Source organism: Coturnix japonica, chromosome 8 (genome assembly GCF_001577835.2).
Source record: "Coturnix japonica isolate 7356 chromosome 8, Coturnix japonica 2.1, whole genome shotgun sequence".
Lineage (NCBI taxonomy): Eukaryota > Metazoa > Chordata > Aves > Galliformes > Phasianidae > Coturnix > Coturnix japonica.
In genome coordinates this window covers 10,631,309-10,650,847 of record NC_029523.1, presented here as the reverse complement: position 1 = coordinate 10,650,847, position 19,539 = coordinate 10,631,309, and the positions used below count along the sequence as shown (strand labels likewise).

General features: G+C 38.5%; 1 protein-coding gene across 2 annotated transcripts in view; it reads left to right on the top strand.

Annotated features, from left to right (window-relative positions):
* SNX7 (sorting nexin 7) overlaps nt 1-18,521 on the top strand; it is a 42,844-nt gene extending 24,323 nt beyond the window's left edge. Inside the window, exon 9 of one of the 2 annotated variants that reach the window (XM_032446106.1) lies at nt 17,360-18,521. In XM_032446106.1, coding sequence (XP_032301997.1) covers nt 17,360-17,374 — 15 coding nt within the window. In that variant the 3' untranslated portion in view covers nt 17,375-18,521. Of the gene's footprint in view, nt 1-684; nt 941-17,359 lie in introns of those variants that run through there. The other variant, XM_015870312.2, reaches the window with a different exon arrangement.
* Nucleotides 18,522-19,539: the final 1,018 nt, after the last annotated feature.

Below are 19,539 nucleotides of genomic sequence, written 5' to 3'. Positions count from 1 at the left end.
TGCCAACAATCATTTAAGCCAAATTGAACTATAGTTCATTTGGGGATTTTTATTATCATTATTTTTTTACTTACACTGCTTCCAATTATATATATATTACATATCTATATAGTTTGTACAGTTATTAATACATTTTTCCATTAGGAGAGAAATACATTTGCCGTGAAGATGGAAATCTCCCCCCAGCCCCCTGCCTTCCTGGTCTTATTTCTTTCTTATTACTCAGGGGAAAAACAAATTATCTGTGCATTTAGAAAAAAAATGTTTTAATTTAACTTGGAAAGAATATTGGGTATGCTATAGGAATCCATAGAGATTACAAAGGAACTGTGTGTGACTGTGCTTTCTATTTAAAGAAGATCTTTGCCTGTAACTAAAGGGAGAGATTAAAGAAGAGCATAATTAATGTTAGCATCTCCCATGCTAACACATACAATTACGATGCTCACACTGTGTGCTTGTCATTATGTAAAAGTGACCTTTACAGCTCACCCAGCGTGTTGGCTAACATTTTGCATATCACTGAGCTGCCTAGGAAACCATATTTTGCTATTACCGCAGTCCCACAAAAACAGCTTGTGACAGTGCATATGTACTCTTTTTTTTCCCTGCTTTTTCTCCTTGGCTACCAGTTTTACAGAAGTCTGTCTGCTCTATTAATATGTATCTGTGGATTTTTTTAAGTGCCTTGCTACATGGGAGTCCTTCCTAGCATCTCAAACAGCGGATCATCACGGGGAAGAAGATTCTGAAGACAGGCCTTGAGTAACATCTCTGCTTGATCTCTACCTTTTCCTTGAAGTTTTTCTCAGCCAAAGAAGTGCTTTATATGAGATCAGATACATTATTAAATACAACTGTTAAAATCAGTGAAATGCAGGAAACCAGCTTATTGAAAACTCAGGTATTCTACTCCTGAAATACATTTTGGAACGTGCTATATATTGCTTTATATTGCTTAGTCATGATTTTACATATTTTTATGCAAGTGTTCATATACAATTTTTTTCATACATATTGCATAACTTGGATATAAAGTATTTTAAATATGTAAAGTAAAGCTCAATTTTAATAAAATTTTTAATAAGGAAAGACTCTTCATTCTGCACTCTACTTTGTAAGAATTATTTTGGTATTGTAGCTTGCATATTATATTCTCTATACTGAGTAATGGCTTGCATTTGTAAAATTATGTAGCATGGTTTTGAAGGAGCAGTTTAGAATTATTGTAACAGATTGTTCTAGTCACCTGATGGCAAAGTGGTATGGGAAGATGCTGTTCTATGAGATTAATACTGATCTAAAGTGCTGTTAACTCAACTTGCAGTTTGTATTATTCAAATATCAATTTAGCATCTTTCATTTTTTAAAAAGATAAAAAATTGACAGTTCATGAAGCAGACTGTATCTGCAGAGACATGGTGTTAGTCAAAGCACTGATCCTGCCAACACAAGAGCTGGTAGGATCGAGGCTGATCAATAGCCTTTTACTTCCACAGCTGACCTTCCCACAGTGTTTAACTTCCTTTTTAGGAGAGCTGGTATGGAAGTGAAAGGGAAAAGAGTTTCATGCTAAAACGATTTGTTACCTCTAATAAGGCACTGAAGCACTCTGGAATGATTCCACCAAAGGTCTGTCACGTTGCACTTGGAATAGCTGCAGTGGTTCTTTTTCCTTGGCAGTTACAATGAGAGCAAGCCTAAGTTTGAACTTGGGGAGAATGAGGGGCAGGACTCAGACCCTGCCTGACCATGGCTTTGGAAACCAGAAGGGTGTTAGCCCTCACCTTCTTCTCGCAATTCTGCTTGTGTCATTCAGCAAACATCTGCAGTTCCTCAGCTCTCAGCTACACCTGGATGACTGTGGCCCTGCCCAGGCTGGATGTTCATAAGAAATTGAGATTATTAGTATCACCTTTTAAGCAGAACAAGGAAGATTGCTCTCATGCTGCCCCATGATGCTTTAATGAAAGTCTGACTATTCTGAGCTATAAAACAGCAGTTAAGATGCTTGTGAAATAACACAGGAAGCATGCTCTCTCCTAGCCTGTAAAACATAAGGATTTTATCATACATAACAGAACAGGGTGCATGGGTCAGTGCTCACAGGGCATGGATAGTCCATACAGTGATATGTGCTCTTTACACCTTTCCCAAGAATATCCTTGCTGCACTTTCTCTTTTACATCAGAGCTTCTATCAATGTGCTTAAAACCCATAAAGCCTTTTTCATTTTTCCTCCATTTAAACTTTTATAATTTACCATGCTGAATAGCAATGGATTCACATTTCAATTTGCAGGAAAAATCTACTTATTGTGTGATTTCTTAAACCAGATACCCAGTAATTTCAAGTCATGCCCTCTGCATCTTAACCTGTGAGGTAATAGTTTTCCATTTGTCTTCCTCATGCCACAGACCTCTAGCATGACTTCCAAGCACTGCCTCTTTCCCAGAGGAATTGCCTTAGCCTGATGCCATCTTGTACAAAAACCATTTCACATCTGTGCTCATAGATGCTGCTTTTCTCCATAGTTTCTAGTTCTGCTGGAACCAGTCATCAGAATGCAGGTATACCAGACATGTACACATTGCCACAATTATACTTTGCATTCTTTCCTGTTCCCAATTTATTTTTTAAAGTGCTACTGAATGCTGAGCTGCCATTTCATAACACTAAGAGCTATTCTGAAGGTTTCTAAATAATTTAATTTCCATCAGTGTGTATATATAGGAGAATTGGCTTTTCCCCAGTGAGCATTAATTTGCATTTATTAATTCTGAATTTTGCTTGCTGTTTTTAGCTCCTAATCTCTCAGTAGTGTACAGTCCTATAAACAGGAATCCAACAGGACAGGCAGCAGTAACACTGAGTGCCAGGAAAAAGAAAGTTTAGGAAAGAGCCTCAACAGGCTTACCTGGAAGGACACAAACATTTAAGCCTAACCAAAAATTAAGTATCGTGCATGTAATCTAAGCTCCTTTGAGAAAGGTCAATGCCTGGTTGGCTGGGATAGCAATACCAATGTACTTTGCACTGATTTTTACCAGCATGTTCTGGCCAAGCAGAGAGCTGCTCTCTAAGGCACTTGGAGATCAGAAGCAGCAGCAGATATTTCACATCCTTACTGAAAACAATGGGCTGTGGTTCATTATGTCCAGGATTTATTTTTCATTTACTTTCTTCTTTAGCTAGGCCATAACTTATAGAGAAAAACCCTAGTAGTCATGTAGAGGTTCGAGACTGAGTTATTCTGATTTTCTAGCAGCAGTACCAAGGAAAAAGGAGGTCTATTACTAAGTACAATCAAACATTGTTCTTTCTGAGTTGTGCCAATAATTCCAATACTTACCATTTTAGAAAACGTGTTGTGTCTTTCGCCATATTTCCAAAGACTTTTGTTATGGAGCTTCAGCTTCCCTAGCTAATGCTTGGAAAGTGTTTATTTTGTTACTCAATATGCTTATATTTTGGATATTCTTTTTGCTGTTTTCAGATAGCTTTGTGCAGACTGTTAGAGCCCAGCCATTTAATATGATTTCTGAAGTGTCAAGAGTCTGACTAAGAATTCAACTTTCAGCTGCTTACAGCCAAGAGCTTCATTCTGGACACCTCCATTTCCTTCTGCAGATTTTCCCTCTGAAATTAATTAAGCAGTGGAGAAGTGATTCTAAGTGTCTAAAGAAAGCAGTGCAAAAACAATGCAGTGTCAGCGTGTCTGTCTGTGGAGAGCCCCAAACAACAGCTTTGAGTGTTAGAAAGTTGCCCATCCAGCTCAGTGTGGCTTATTCTCAAATTCACGAGATCGCTTTTTAAAAGCAATGTTATTGTTTTATCATAAAACAGACAATACAATTCAAAGTATATCTGCAGTTTCCTAGCTAGGTAATCACCCTCTAGAGAATGTGTAACCACCACAGCTCACAGGCTTCATCCGGCAACTGCAGAGAATGGCTCCTAAGGAATTTTACTTCCTCCCTGTCTCAAGACCTGTTAGAAGCATTTGCCATGAGTAATGAGCTCTGGAGCACAGAAAAACTGAGAGGGAGGTGACCACCCAGCAGCGTGCCAGCTGTGCAGCCCAGAGCTGCTCAATGGGCCCAGCAGTTCCAGCGTTTACAGTGATGCCTATTCTGCCCAGTACCAGGGATGGAGGACTGCTTCTCGTTTCACTACCATGAGATGCTGGTCAGGTGCTTTTGAATCACCTTTGACAGCACTCTCAACTAATGTACAGACACTTCGAAAGCATAGATCAAAATATTATTTAAAAGACTTCTTTAAAGCTGCCTTTTTCTCAGAACCTGGCATGCAAACCTCAGCTACTATTTAACCATGACCTGAGTAACCAGCTTCTTCAGGCAGCACTGTGACTACATGGCTATCAGGGCTGCCACATTTAGCATCTGTGGTCTGCGGCTTGACCATAAAGAGGGAAAAATTCCAAGAGACAAGCAAAGGTCACTGCTTCTTTCTGTGTTAGTGCTTCATAGCTACAGCCCGTAAACAACGCACTTCTCTTTTCTGCTGGACTGAAAACACATGCAAAGAAATTACCAAAAGGCTTCTCAGTGACCAAGCAGAGGAGCTGTCAGTAGCACACACTGCCACTCAGAGGGGTATAGCAGAGTCTGCTGTAAGGCATCAGTAGCTGCAGGCACTGAGAAGCTGGAGATGGCTGCCTGGTGCAGACACTATCCCTGCTAGGGGTGACAAACCTCAAGTGATTCATGGAGAGATGCCTGGCCAGAAGAAGAGGAAATGAATGTGGGCAAAACAATGGAGCTGCTGACCCCTGCTGCTCTCAGGCTGCAGTTGAAGTAGGAACTTTTCAAAATATTCAGGCTTTATAAGTGAAAATTCTTTCGCACACCTGATTGATAAGGGCAGGATTTCACCGACAGACATTGAAATAAGATAATGCTGGCACAAATCACTCATGAAACCAACCTTCCAGCAGCAGCTTTGCAGGCTAGGAGGAATACCAAGGAGATTTCTTTCAAAAGCCCAACTCATAATATAATATTATTTACCAGCACTACCTCCCACATTGCACAACAATCCCCCCTAAATTAATGAAGAACAGATGAGGGCAGAAGTGTATGTAAGAAGATCTTCTACCATGTTATTAAGATTACTTGAAGAAAAAGAAAATGGCCAAGTAAACTTGTTCCAACAAATGGAAGATCACCTACCTGGTACCTGGTAGGGATGACTAGTAACAAGAGGATCAAATTGTACAACATCAGTGGGAAGTACCTGAACAGAAAAGCTTACTTAAAGCATTGCCCAGCTTTCAAGCTCCCATTGAGACCATCACAAGTCATTGAGGGGACTTCTGCTGCCTGGTCCTGGCCAAGTCCTACAGCAGCAGCTGCTGAACATGGAGTGCTTCATTAAAGCACTGCCCAACAGAGCCTGTGACTCTCAGGAAATCAGGGATAACCACTCACGTGCACCTGAAGGGGACAGCCACAGACTTTTTGCACACTTGAGAGTTTTTGGAGACCTGAGAAGCAAAGTTGCATCCTGGTTTAGGTAAATGCTAAAAGATACATGGCTAAGGAAATTCAGAACTCCAAAAGAACATCTTTGTTTAAAATATAACAGGTGTAATGATGAAAAGAATTAGATCAATTTTCCTACAGGCTAAAGGACATACTTTGACTTCTAACATTTTTGATCTAGACTGTGACACAACACTGGGTTTTCAGCAGGACTGATTCCTTTGATAATTGTATTGCTTACAAGGTTAGTTAAGGATTGAGCATTATTATGTCTGCATTAATAATCAATAGTTGCAAGTAAGCCATTAACTGTCAGATCCACACCAAGATGAAATGGTTCCTTCCTTTTAATCATGGCAACACCAATACAGTGTGGTGGGGAGGCTTCACTGGTCCTCAAGTAATAAATCAACTTAAAAGGCAACTGAACTGCCTTTTGATTTAACCACAAAAATAAGTGCTTGCAAAATTTTATAACAGGATATTATTTCATCCTTAAAATTGATGTAAAGTAAATAATCTCATAAGGCTCTTTTGCAACTGGAAAGAAATAAGATTTATTATTATATACTGTCTGGAACTGTGTTCATTTAAATCAAATGATTTCACAAGGCACTGAAAACCTTGTGTCTAAAATGAAAGCAGAATGAGAAGCTCTGTATGCATACAACTGTCACAAAGGTTCTGCCTTTCATGTGTAGAACTGATATGCTCAGCACGCTGTGTTTTGCTGTTCAGTTACAAGCCAGAAGCAGATATCCTGATCACCTGTGTCTCCTGCCCAGGAACCCATAAGATTTTCTGGGACCCCACAAAGCTTGTCCTGAGCCCAGAACACTGCATACTGCCTAGATGAGCAGATTGAGGTTGCAAGACACTAATGCTTTATCTTTTTACTGCTCGATACTTCAGTTCATCTTTGTCTTTAGCAGTATCTCACACGACAGTGCAAAGCTTCTAACACAAGCAAAAGAGAGTCCTTTTGAACCTAAAACTCAGTCTGTGGTTCCATAAAATAAAGCAAAAATGGAAAGTGATTCCTTAAGAACCATTAAGGGAATCTAGCGCTTTGTCTGCTTTTGTCCACTAGCGATACCTTTTGCAATAAACAAAAAACCTGGCAGATAATCTGCTGACAGAAAAGGAATCTAAAGCAAGGGTAGAGAAAGATTTAATCCATTTTAAATTGAGTTCATGAGAAAATAGCTGAGGCTCTTTGGAGACTATGTGCTCATTCACTAACAGGACAGTGCAGATTTTATAAGCAAATTAATTGTGACAGCTTAACGTAGAGAAGTAAGTTGTTCAATATTTACGAGTGCTTTCGAGCATGTCACTTCATTCCCGTGGTTGCACATATTTTGTTACCATCTCATTGTGTGGAAGAAAAATAACAAGGAATTACAAAATGGACGATGCAAAAGCAGGAAAAGCAGTCAGTTTATGTTGTGTGATGATCATGCCCTTGTTGGAGGCACACATTTTTAGATGGCACGCAACTGTTAGAAGAATGTAAAATTATTACACAAATGCAGTTGTGCCTCATTTTGTCATGTATTGTTACAGCTGATGAAGAAATAGATTTCTGCTGCAGACTGATCCTGTTTGGTTTTTTTTATACCTGCCTTTTCTCCATTCCCAAGTTATTGTGAAAGCAGACTCTTGATACAGAAAAGCATCAGCCCTATGCAGAATATCTAATATTCTGAGTCAGCCAGTCTTATCTAACTCTTGTTATCAAGAAGTGCCATGCCCTATCTGGCTAAAATGCAGAGGCACCAATGCAAGAAAATCCCTGATTTCATTTTTCCTCTCCTTTTAACGTGTCTTTAGGGAGCAAAGCCACTTCCTACAAGTCACACAATGCCTCCTGCTCAGGCCTAGCACCTCTCCCAGGTTCAATTAGGGCTTTAGCAGCTATACCAGGACAGGGGATAGGTCCCATTATGAGAGGAGTATCATGGAGAGCAGGGTGTGCTACGGTCAGAGCACCTTGCCTACCAGCTCCTCTACCATGGGCTGGAGGAAGCTGGGAGGCAGAAGAGGATTCTCCTGCACTTGGTGGCATTGCTCCATGGATATTGTAGTAGAGGCACAAAGATAACTGTCACCTGTCACTTGCATTGCATTCTATGTATAGATTCCAGAATACGGAAGAGAAATAATATGGAAGGAGAAAAATACCTTCTATATAATTAAAGGGTATTTGCTTTAATGATTTCAATTACAGTTAGCTTGTGTTTTAACCCTTAGCACAAAATGGTCCTGTTCCTCATTTATTCAGGTTGCTACATATACTGAATGCATGTTACACCTTTAGTTTTAAGGATTGCTGTGGGAATTTTGGCTTTTCTGCTAAGAAAGTCATCTGCAGTTTGACAAAGCTGATGAACATTATTGCTATATATAGTCATCTTTGCTCAGAAACATTTGTCTTACAGCTGACCTTTATGGAAAACAATGTTATCTCAAATCTGCTTTTTACTTTATCAAAAGTATTTATTACAACAATATTGCAAGGTTCTGAAGATTTTCCTTGAGAAAATCCTAGTAAAACAGATCCAGTTGTTATATTGTTCTAATTCATTACTCATGGGAGTGCAGTTTATAGCATGCATGTAGGATCACAAATAAAACTTCATAAAATGGCCAGCTGAGCATCGCATGGGACCACCACGTTCCCATAAAGCCAGCAGGTGACATTTACCTCCCTCATCTGTGTGGAGAGCCGAGCAGTGAAGGAAATGCTTCATTTTTAGTTTCCAAAAATCTGACAGCAGCTAAGAGCAGAACTGAGTTCCCTAAATAATTCTACCCATGCAAACTTCATGTTTTTGGGTTTTTTCATTCATTCTGGCATACATGAATATTCCTGTTGGGATTATGGAGAATTCCATCATTATGCTTTGATCTAGAATCCACTGAAATGAAGGACAACATCAAAGCCTCTGTTTAGTTCTTCTAATATGATCTCCCTATTAAGCAACATTCAAATTACTAATATTATTTGGGGGAAAATTGCTCATTAAGAATAAACTGAAGCAGAAATATGTAATGAATATCTCAATTTCACTATTCTAGGTGTCAGTGATGCAGTGTTATGCCATTTCCTAGTAAAGGGAAGGAGGGCATTTAGGGAGGGAAATATTTTCCATTGTCTTATCTTAAGCATCTCAGCTGTTTCCCAGCAGTAGCAACATGTGTTTAGAAGGGAAGCAGTAAGGCGTTAATTATAGGGCAGTGTAACAGCTACAAATGCATATTCTAGTGCTACATGTTCTCCAGAAGGATGTAATCAATTCATACTGTTTCTGAATGATGTTACATATTGTGATCTTGTAAACAGATCTTAAAATAGCCAGCTCATAAAGAACGCTACATCTCTACAATCAGTAGAGCTTTTCATTTTTCCAAATGAACCCTAAAAGAAAAGTATCAAGATGGAGGCATCACAGTTTGATTTTATACCCTGTACTGAACTAAAAGAATGGTAATAATTTGAAAGGGTTTCATTTCTTAGGGATTTTTTTTTTTAAGTGCACAGCTATTAAACAACATACACAACAACTAAATGTGCTGTCAGAGATTAAATTAAAATGGTGTTTCTGTAATGCGAAATGGCTAGAAATTATTTAGGACTGTAAACAGTGCGACAATATTTTGGATTTCTGTGAAAAAACAAGAAAACAGAGTAGCCATTGAACAAACTTTTAGTGGGCAACACATTGCTTGCTTTAGTTTAGCCCATCTCCTGCGCCACATGCCAGCAAGACTGAGCAGAACTGTCAAAAAGCTGATCAACACATTCAGAGTTCCTGTATTTGCTACAGGAGATAATCATTTAATTTAGCGACTGCTTCTAATCTAAGTTTTCCATGTCACAAAACCTGAGATGAGGATTCTGTCTATCTTTGTTATTGCTTTACAAAGATGAGTTCATAACTATGCTAATGAACAGGGCAAGAAAGTATGGGAAATTTTCAATCTTATTTCAGTTATAAGCTCCTCAACAAAATGACCAGAACTAACAGAATTCACTACAAAGTGTGTTCATCTAATCTCTTGAAGTTGCCTATGACACAGTGATATCCTCACCCTGTGGCAGAGAGCAAAAAAAGCTTCACTCTTTTCTTAGTCTTCAACATCATGTACATAGGAAGGAGAAAGTCTGTTGGGTCTCAGCCTTTCCTGTATTTTAAGTTTCATCACGTACTTCTGTAGCATATGGGCATAACTAATTACATTTTCTGAGCAGATGTGCAAAACATGGATTGATATGCCAAGGCTGGGAAATGTCCAATGAGGAGAAGACTGGTGCACCCATGACAGATTTTCTAAGTGCGACATTTGTGGAAAAGATGAATGCAAAGCATTTCTGTCATTTTAATATGTTATTCTTGAGGTCATGAGAACTATTTATAGACATCATTAAGTGGAACTTATTTTATTAAATCAAATTGAGAGATGGCATTTATCAGAGAGTGCACCAATGGAGAAAAATATGTAAAGCATCTCCCTTTCCATTCCACTTTTAGATTTATTTTTTTTTAAACTCTGGAACATGTGTTTTTGTTTCTTTATTTAAACTTGTTTCCTCTCCTCTCTTCCACTTGCTACATACTGTTATAAAGGATAGTAACTAGGAAGGGATTTGGAAAGAAAAAAGTTAACTTCCTCTCTCCCACAAAAATAATATATATATTATATATTATATATACATATTTAATTTCACCAATATATATTTAATTTCTCAAATGTTAAAATGAACAGACAGCTGATAAAGCTAGTTAGTATCTGTATACACTGCACCTGAGGAAAACAGCAACAAGAAATTAATGACATTTTTGCTTGAAGCATTATGTCAGAGTAGATTTGCCTGACCACTCAGACATGCTTAATGGCACTGCTGCTAATGCTGCAGAATGCACCTACTCAGAGCATACCAGGAATCTTATGGACTCTGTCTTCAAAAAACAAGCTACTCTACCATGCTAGTTCAGTATTAAGCTCTTGAGAAAATGCATTATTTCATAAAGAGTTATTTCATATTCAAAATGTTGGGTTTTTTCCCCCAAAAATGTTACAGCCCTTTTGTATGTCAGTATTTCTGCTCTAGTAATCCCCTTCAATCAGACTGAGGTGTGTTCTCACTCAGCTATCTCCAGTGGTCTTTCATTTTTAAACAGAACAGAAGAAAGTTTGGGAAGTTTGTATATTCTCTGTTGAGCAAGAATCAAAGAGAATGAGTATTCTGCCTCTCAAAGCAATTCATACTCATCATATGCTTTCTCCTGTAAGTCTCTTCATTATTATTCATATCTCTTAAATCTGGATATTCACCTTCAGAGATTTTCAGGTGATTTTCCTTCATAGTTAATTTCTTTCTTCATTTCAAAATCTTTCATTTCCCTCCAATACTATGTAATGTTTATTATATCAATGGTAAAGCTGTAAGAAAAATTCATCAACTATTTTGCCTCTTTTCCTCGTCAACTATGGCTCCTAATAATTTATTTGAAATATTCATTATTTGAAATATGTTATTGAATAATTTTTGCAAAAAATTCCTGGCCTGTGTTTTGTGCAGAGGTGCCTGCAAAAACCCAAGTGGTAATGATTCAACACTTCCATCCACCAGTGAACAGAACACCTTCCCCAGTGGAAACTCTTGTGATCTAGTGCTGAAACTGCTTTTAAATATTTACTTACAAGTACAGGAATATAGAACAATATACTCACCCAATAAGCGCTTATTTTTAGACTGCTTGGAAAGGGAAGATGTGGGAGCTAGTGGCCAAAACAAATCCATTTAGCAGCGAGAACATCACCAAGGAGATTGCTGCCTGTCCTGTGACCCAGTGAGCTGCCTCTGCTGCCTTCATTCATTCTCCTGCTTCCTCCACAGCTCCACAGCACATGTTACCCAAGTGACAAGCTCCTTGAAGAGAAATGCTGTAGCACAATTACGTAGCCAACTTTGATGAAGCCTGAATGAGGAAATGCTGCTGCTAAGAACAGCAGCGCTGCTGGGTGTTCCCCTTGTGGGCACTGATGCTGGCACCAGCAAGATGTCAGCATCAGTGCTGGACTGAAGAGATTCAAATGAGAAGTTCCAGTAATATTCAGGTGCATATTTTTTGGATATAACTTGCAGCAAGAGTCTAGGTTTGGTTTTTACAAGGATGAGGGATACAGAGGGCTGAGCTTTCAGGAAATCAATCAGGATCAGCAGGTCCTGTGCAATGCTCCTTGGCTGAAAGCAGCCTGGTCTGCTGTCACCCTCTCTCTCAACAAAGGAACTGCCACATATAAACAAGTGTCCCTGACTATAAATATCTCTGTTACTGAGACACTCAAGGTTAGGTGGCTCTTTCTCTGGGAAACCCCTTTGTCCCCAGACTCAGGGTTGTTTCTGCACCTTTTTAACAGGTGGCAGTGTTTCCTTCATCACTTTGGCTTCTACAGTGAAGAAAATTGTTTCTATAGGAAAAGACTGACTAAAAATTTTAGTAGTATCATAGTTATTTCTTCAAGCATTCATGTGAGTACCTATGATGTAACAACTGCATTTAGATGGCCAGCACCCCAGGCCAGCAGAGTGCTTGAGTTTGCTGCTACAGTAAAATTAACATTTACCTCTGCATATGTATGTTGGGTATGGCCCTGGGTCGCAAACTATTCATGCTTAGCACTCAGTCACAGCAAACAAAGGGCTAGTACCCAGAAAATTCTCACCTATACAATTTAGTAAAGCTGTTTGCAAATACTGTCAGATACAAAGTTAGTTCTCAATAACATCTCCCTTGCAATGAAGAAGCTGCTTTTAATCTAATTGCTAATTAGAAGTTCAATCATATAGTACTTAATATTCCCAATTTAGTACTAAACAAATATTAAGTGATACAATTGCTGCCAAGGTCCCTGACCAAACTGGAAAAAGAGGTATGAGGGGCCATCTTTCCCAGTGTGTCACAGCTCGCTCTGTGTTGATGCCAATTTCCCACCTCCTCCTTTGGTTTGCAATAATGTGCAGCAAGCGCTGGCTCTCAGTTAGTTTATCTGGGATAAAAGCTGGGAAATTAAACCCTTGCAGTTCTGTCACTGTCCAGGAGGGGGTCCTGCTCTCTGGGAGCGTGGTCAGGGCAGCAGCGAGCGAAACACCACGAGGAAGAGACTGCTACCACAGGGACTGGACTTTGGGGAAGACAAAAAGCAAAGTGCTCAGTTAAACACCAAACAAGTGGGAACTACTGGAAAGACAGCATGGAAAACTTGTATTTTTTTTTTTCTTGCTTCTTAACATGAACTTCTAATCATATCTTGATGTACAGACATACAGATAAGGAAGACTATGGAGTACGTAAATTAATACTGAGCAGTAATCTGTAAAGTACAGACAATAGAAACTGACTTTTCAAATCATGTTTGGTTTTTTTTTTGTTTTTTTTTTTTTCTATTAGGCTGAGCTGTCATCCATTGTGGCCGGATTCCATGCATGAATGTGCATCCTGCAATTAATTATTTCTTATTCTTTTTCTGCCTGACCCCAGGAGTTGGTTTTTATAAACTGCAAATTGTCAGAATCTGATTCACATTCAGTGCTCCCGACAGTGGGAATAATCAGAAGAATTCACTTAACAAACATGGATGATAAAATAAAATGTCACATTTTATTACATACTTTTGTTCCATCTGTCTGAGCAATTTTGAATGCCAGATTTAAAGATGTGCCAGCAGGCCATGTCTTTCAGGATGCTTGCACATGGCTGCACTGGCTTTTAGCATTTACTTTCTATTGAGAGAATCATTTGGTGGCTCAGTGCTCTCATGGGGGGACACGCGTGCTGGCAGTGGGACACTGACCTGGGCTGCCTCCCACAGCTGACACACACTGCACAATGCTGTCCCAGTGGGGCTCTGCCTCCCTTCCCCAGGTCAATTCTGAAGGTCACTATGGCTTTTTTTTTTTTAGCATTTGCTGAAAATAACATCATCTTCTTATATCTCAAATGACCAGGGGCTTGGAAATACAGGCCATAATTTTTTATATTCTTTTTTTTTTTGTGGCTTTTCATGTAAATTCCAATTGCATCCGAAAGTGGAATTCGCACTTATTTTCAAATATTCACAATACTATATATGTATATAATGTATATTTATATACATTATATATTCACAATACTATATATGTATATAATGTATATTTAAACTTCTGTTAGTTCATTTAGGTACCTATGTGGAGATAGATTTCACAGTACCCTCACACTTTTCCCTCTCTCTCCCCTGGGCCTTGATTTTCTATATTGAACTAGAGCTGAGCTTTCCAATAGCAGGAAGTTAAACATTCATATCTGTTTCAGTGAACTACAAAAGAGGATGCTGAATTGCTTTGGCCAGCTTTGAGACACCTAATGTATTTTTCAGCCTTTCATTTAAAAACTGGCTGTACAATAGCAATACTCACAGGAGGAAGTACCGGGTATTTACAAGTTAAAGCTCATTTTAAAAAAATAGATGGAAATATAAATACAGGAGCCAAATATGCCACGTATTTTAACAACCTTTGAGCTGAGATTATCTGAAAGATGCTGAACTAAAGAAACGCTTCATCCAATCACACCAAATCTTTGAGAAGACATTGATTTTTTTCCCCATCTAACCTGCAATCTTCATGCTTTTTCTTTGCAAACCATGCCAGAATTGGGACTCTTACTCTAGAAGTAATGTAGGTTATGAAGGGAAGAAACCAGACTACTGGGATTTAGACATAAAAACTTTGCTAACTGCGGACTGCTATTAGTTTTGCACCCTGCCAGTGAGCAAAGCGTGGATTAACCTCACAGAAATCCCCCTGACTGCACTCCCGCCTCAAGGCAGGTTTCGATCAGACTGATTGTTCCATTAAGCTCCCAATCCCGTGAGAAGTCACACCAGTAATTTGCATGCTCATAAAAGAGTAAGCAGAGTTGTTGCTTTGAAGTTCAATTATCCATGTGCATGTTTAAAGCAGAATATTGAAAATGCATTGTGCTGTTTGCACAGCTGCAGAGCTAAATACACAGGATGTTTGCAGGTCTGCTGTGGGAGTTTCCACACAGCCAAGGAAACACAGAACTACTGTGAAGTCTGCTGATCTAAATCACGGGCAGGCACTGAAGCAGAAGCAAAGCTCTAAGGAAAGTTTATAGCTTCATTTGTGGACACTGAGGATAAATACAACAGGCCACTTAAGTGTTCGTATTATGAGGTACCAGCTGCAGCTCTATACTTAAGGCTGACTTTAAAGCTGACTTGAGCATTGAATTTAAATCAGAGTTTCGGCTGCATTATTTATGTGGATGATGCAGCTTCTTTTTTCCTCCTCTCCAAATTTATGGTACTTTCTCATTGAGTACATGATGGACTTGCCAGGAACTAGAAAGTAAGTAAAGTAGATAGGGTTAAAATTTGAAATAAGATTTTGTTCAGAAGACTACTGATTTTTTTCACATCATTTCCACTGCTAAAACTGTTATACAATAGAAAAAATAGCTGACAAACTGACTGCCAAGCAAGCTGCAGCTACTGTTGTCCATGCGAAGTACTTTATATGCGTTTACTATTTTATGTATTTAGGTAATTGGCATAGTACTTCATGGAACCCTATTTACTGCTGTTGGCCACTTCACTATGTTTTGGCTGCTGGTCACTGTTGCAGAGAAGAGGAGAGACCACTGCAAAAGAGACAGGCATGACACATAGTGTTTATCTATAAGTGAGGAAGATACTTTCATATGACTTTTATAGTTACTGCTAGTGACTAATCGGCGCTCTAGCCCAACATCTGAGGATCGGCAGCTCTAATTTGCTGTCTGCCTGGTTATTAATCAGAGCGGCATCTTAACATCAAGGACTCTGCAGCCTATGGCACTTTTTAGGGAAATGTGCATCACTGAAACCTGAGAGAAACGAACAGATCAGATCACATGGAAACAAAAATATTACAGTTCTGACCTTATCAAAATTAAATGACTACCTTTGAACACACTACCCTTCCTGTAGTAAAGACAATTACAAAGGAAAATACAAATAAAGAACCTTTTTTAAAATGCAGCAAGAAACTAAGGAAATCTAATGTATGAAAATCCAGGGTGCCTTGTACAATTTTACGCACTGATGAATCTGCCAAAAAGAACAATATTCCTTATGTTTACAACTGTACACGTAATTAACCACATCATGATGATAATCCATGCAAAGCTAAATTTGGTGTCCAACAGATATTCAGCAGTTTATTGCTTTTCTTTGTGAGTTGTTGGAAAAGCACTGGGTCCAGGTGCCATCACAGCCCCAGGTTAGTCTGCACACCAATACAGAAACTGATCCAGTTTGTCTCCCCATACCACACTTCTCACTCTTGCTGAAACTGAAAACATCATAGAACTTTAACTAGTACAAAGCACGTTAGGGTTAGAGCTGATTTATAGCAATTGCTAAGCATCTCATAGATAACAGATGAATCTTGCAAGCTATGTAGAAGACTAGTAGTCTGAACTGATATTGAATGTAATAACATAGGAAGATCAGACAATGCTCGCATCCAACTTTTTTATGGTCTCCTCCCTGACCTGTCATATTTAAATTGTCAAATATAAATTAAATGCAGAGCAATTGTGGATATTGTCTACTCCCATAAAAGGCTAGGGGAACATGGGATACCATGGGAGTGATTCCAACATCCACTCCTTACTTGATGCCCCACTATGATTTATGTTATGTTCTTTAACTGTTTATGTACAATATGCTATTTACTAGCTACACAAATCACATTTATCCAACTTGCCACAATACTGCCCTATCATAATGACAGTTCAGCTTGTATTTATATTACTAACCAAAACCACTTCTACAAAACAACCCAAGCAATCTATCAGTATGAAGAATTTGTATGTTTAGTGAGGCAGAAAGCTGAAATGATGGCATGTAATTGATTTGCTCACTTCCAATCTGAACAGACCAAACTGTAAACATTTCTATTAAATCATTTCATAGACAAATTCTGATGCAGGATTTAGAGTGCAGTCTAAAACCACCGCATGCAGTCCAGTGTGTTATCTCTGGTAGGTATCAGTGCTGGATTTTCATCTAGAGGTTGGGTAAGAGCAACTATGAAATCCTATAGAAGCCCTTTCTTCAGTGCTACGGTTAGTTCCTCAGTCTAATAGCTTAATTACATTGCAGAAAGCTTGAAATCCTATCTACAATAATAATGAACAATTCCATCATCTATACAGCTGATTCGTTTTCTTAAATCGTAATAAGCTCTTAGCAGCAGAAAAATCTTATGGTAATAGACGCTTGCAGTTAGTTAAAAAGTCACCAGTTTTAAGCTTGTCTCACAGAAGAAATCCTTTGTACATATGACAACTCCCACAGAGTTCTCTTCTCTCTTGCTTATTTTCAGCATGGCCTCTCTTTCATTTGCTGCCACTCTAAACTGAATTCAGGCTTACTTTGGAAGGAAATGTCTGGTTTGCAAAATTCTTACTTAAGAAATGGATACATTTGGGAGAATTCCACATATAAATACAAAGGCTAATCTCATTATATGAGTTATTCACTTCAATTCATACAGTCATTTCTGTGAAATTACTCCATACTATGTTCTGAAGAGCACAAATTGATGATACAGTCTTATTTCATTATCTCAACTTGAAGTGTTAATTTACAGCATTAGCAGGCAGGTTTTCTGTGGGGATTGTGTCCCAAGATGAGCATGGAGACTTACCATGTGCTATTTGTATCTCTCAATAATTCTTCTTTTGGATAGAAATATATTCAGTTTTCTAGACAAATTCTTATTCTCCACACAGTTGAGAGGCTGCTGAACCCACAGGAGGGGAGGCGAAGCAGGGGAAAATCACCAGAGCAGAAGAACAGAAGAACAAGAAATCTGAAGCCCCAAAAGACCTTTGTAGAAGTGAGGAAGACTGTTGTGACACCCATGGGTACACCGAGTTGCAAGTGCTTACGAATGTAGACTGTGCTCATGTGTGTCACCAATAACTATTAAAATAAATACTCACTAATCTGTTGGAAATAGCTTCTAAAAGGGCACAAGGTGGATGACTGAGTAAGGATAATTTCTCTGTCTCATTTCTTGCCCATAAGGCTCTTTCTACTCCTAGCTCCCTTAAAAAGTGAATTTTGTTTTCCAGCCTAGAGTGGAAAAGGAAAAATATATTATTTAGTTGGCAGCAAATCTAGTACCACAGAAAACTTATTGATGCTGAGTCAATAAAAACAAAGTCTCCACATGCTCTGTTTGGTTCTTCACCCACCAGACTGTTTCAGGGAGGTGGTATGTGGAGGAAAATAGTTGGACACTGTTACCTATAAACTGCTAGGTAGGCCCCAAGGTGTTATGAAACAACCTGTAAAACAAAAGTCATCTGCAGTAAAGAGTATGGAGAACATCATTCTTTGCTTATTTACTGCTTGGAAGTATTTTAAATCTTGCTTTTATTTCCAAGTGATCTCAGGCTGAAAATGCACAATGTGCCGTTATAACAGCTGCAGCTAATATGAAGAGAATTGAATTGCAAGTACACTTTGGAGCACTGCACTGAATCATCTATGAACACTGGAGTACTGCTCCTGCATTATCTTAAAGGTGTACACACTATCAAATAAAATGAAAATATTGTTTTCTGGTATTGAATTACAGCAACATGGGCAGCTTGGACAGAAACATGAAAAGGGTAACCAGGGTAGTTCTGTAGTCACAATACTTTAACAAAGTTTAGGGGGATTGATATGTTACCTGCAAAAAAATGTCAAACTGATCTCAAAAGGAATTTTATTATATTAATTAGACTATAGAGGATGCTCTGCTTTTGTGTGCTTTGGTCATTTTAAAGGGTAATTGCTACAAAGTTCTATAAATTAAATGCTCAGTTGTTTAGAGAAAGAAGCATAAGTGACCACAAATGTACTTAAAGCAATTTTTAATAAAAGCTTGCTATTTTCTGTGAATGACTAGTGGTGAGGACTGTAAAACTGCCACTTAAGTGAACACTTGAACATCAGAGAAACATTCTCATGCCTGCATGCAAGCACCAATTTTTTTCCTAACATAGGAGTGTTGTTCTGTAATGAAATAATGGTGGAAATGACATAATGTGTCAAAATCACAATTTATTTATTTTTTCCTATCAGAAGAATGCTTGCAGGCATAGAGAAAGTTACCACAGCAGAACCCTGCGTGCTTTCACAGTTAATGCCTGATAGCATTTTTATTTTACATTGTTTTAGTTGTTTCCCCCCAAGATGAGCATTGTCTGTAACTTGACAAATTTCCCTTGTGCTGAAATGTGGCTCTAAAGAACTAACAGTGGGGAACTCAGTTAAAAGAATTACTTCTATGTATGTGTTTTTAAAATGTGAGGAAAAATTGTTTTGCGTGACTGAATCATGATGGCATATAACAACTATCCAAGAAGCATGAGAAACTGATAGAATAGTCAAAATCCATTTTGTGCTCCAAAGCAGGTTAAATATTACCTTTTCTGCAGCATTATGAAAGCTATAAATATAACTCTGGAAATCAGCTTTTTGCTTTATACCACCACTAATCAAAAAATGGTGGTGCTGGGAAAATGTGAATGATAATGTTGCAATTTTTTTGTGAGCAATTAAAGCACCAAAGAGACTCTGTCCTCCAAAGGGCCATACATCCTACAGGAACTCCTCTTGGATGTGGAATGAGTCACAGGCTTTCACTTCCCACTGACTTGCACAGGTTTCCATACATAATACACATTTATATAAATAAATATATAAATATATATCTCCAGCCCTCAGCCTACATGCCAAACAGGCATTCAGCTCTTTCAGCTTCTCTCTCCTCCTTCCAGAAGATATTGGTTTACCTAAACTGTAAGTCTGAAAGCAACATCAAAGGAAAATTAAGCCCTGTTGCTGTATTGTTCCGAGTTTATTCAAAGACAACGAGGAGCAGAAATATTGCTAAGTAGCTCAAACTAAGTACACT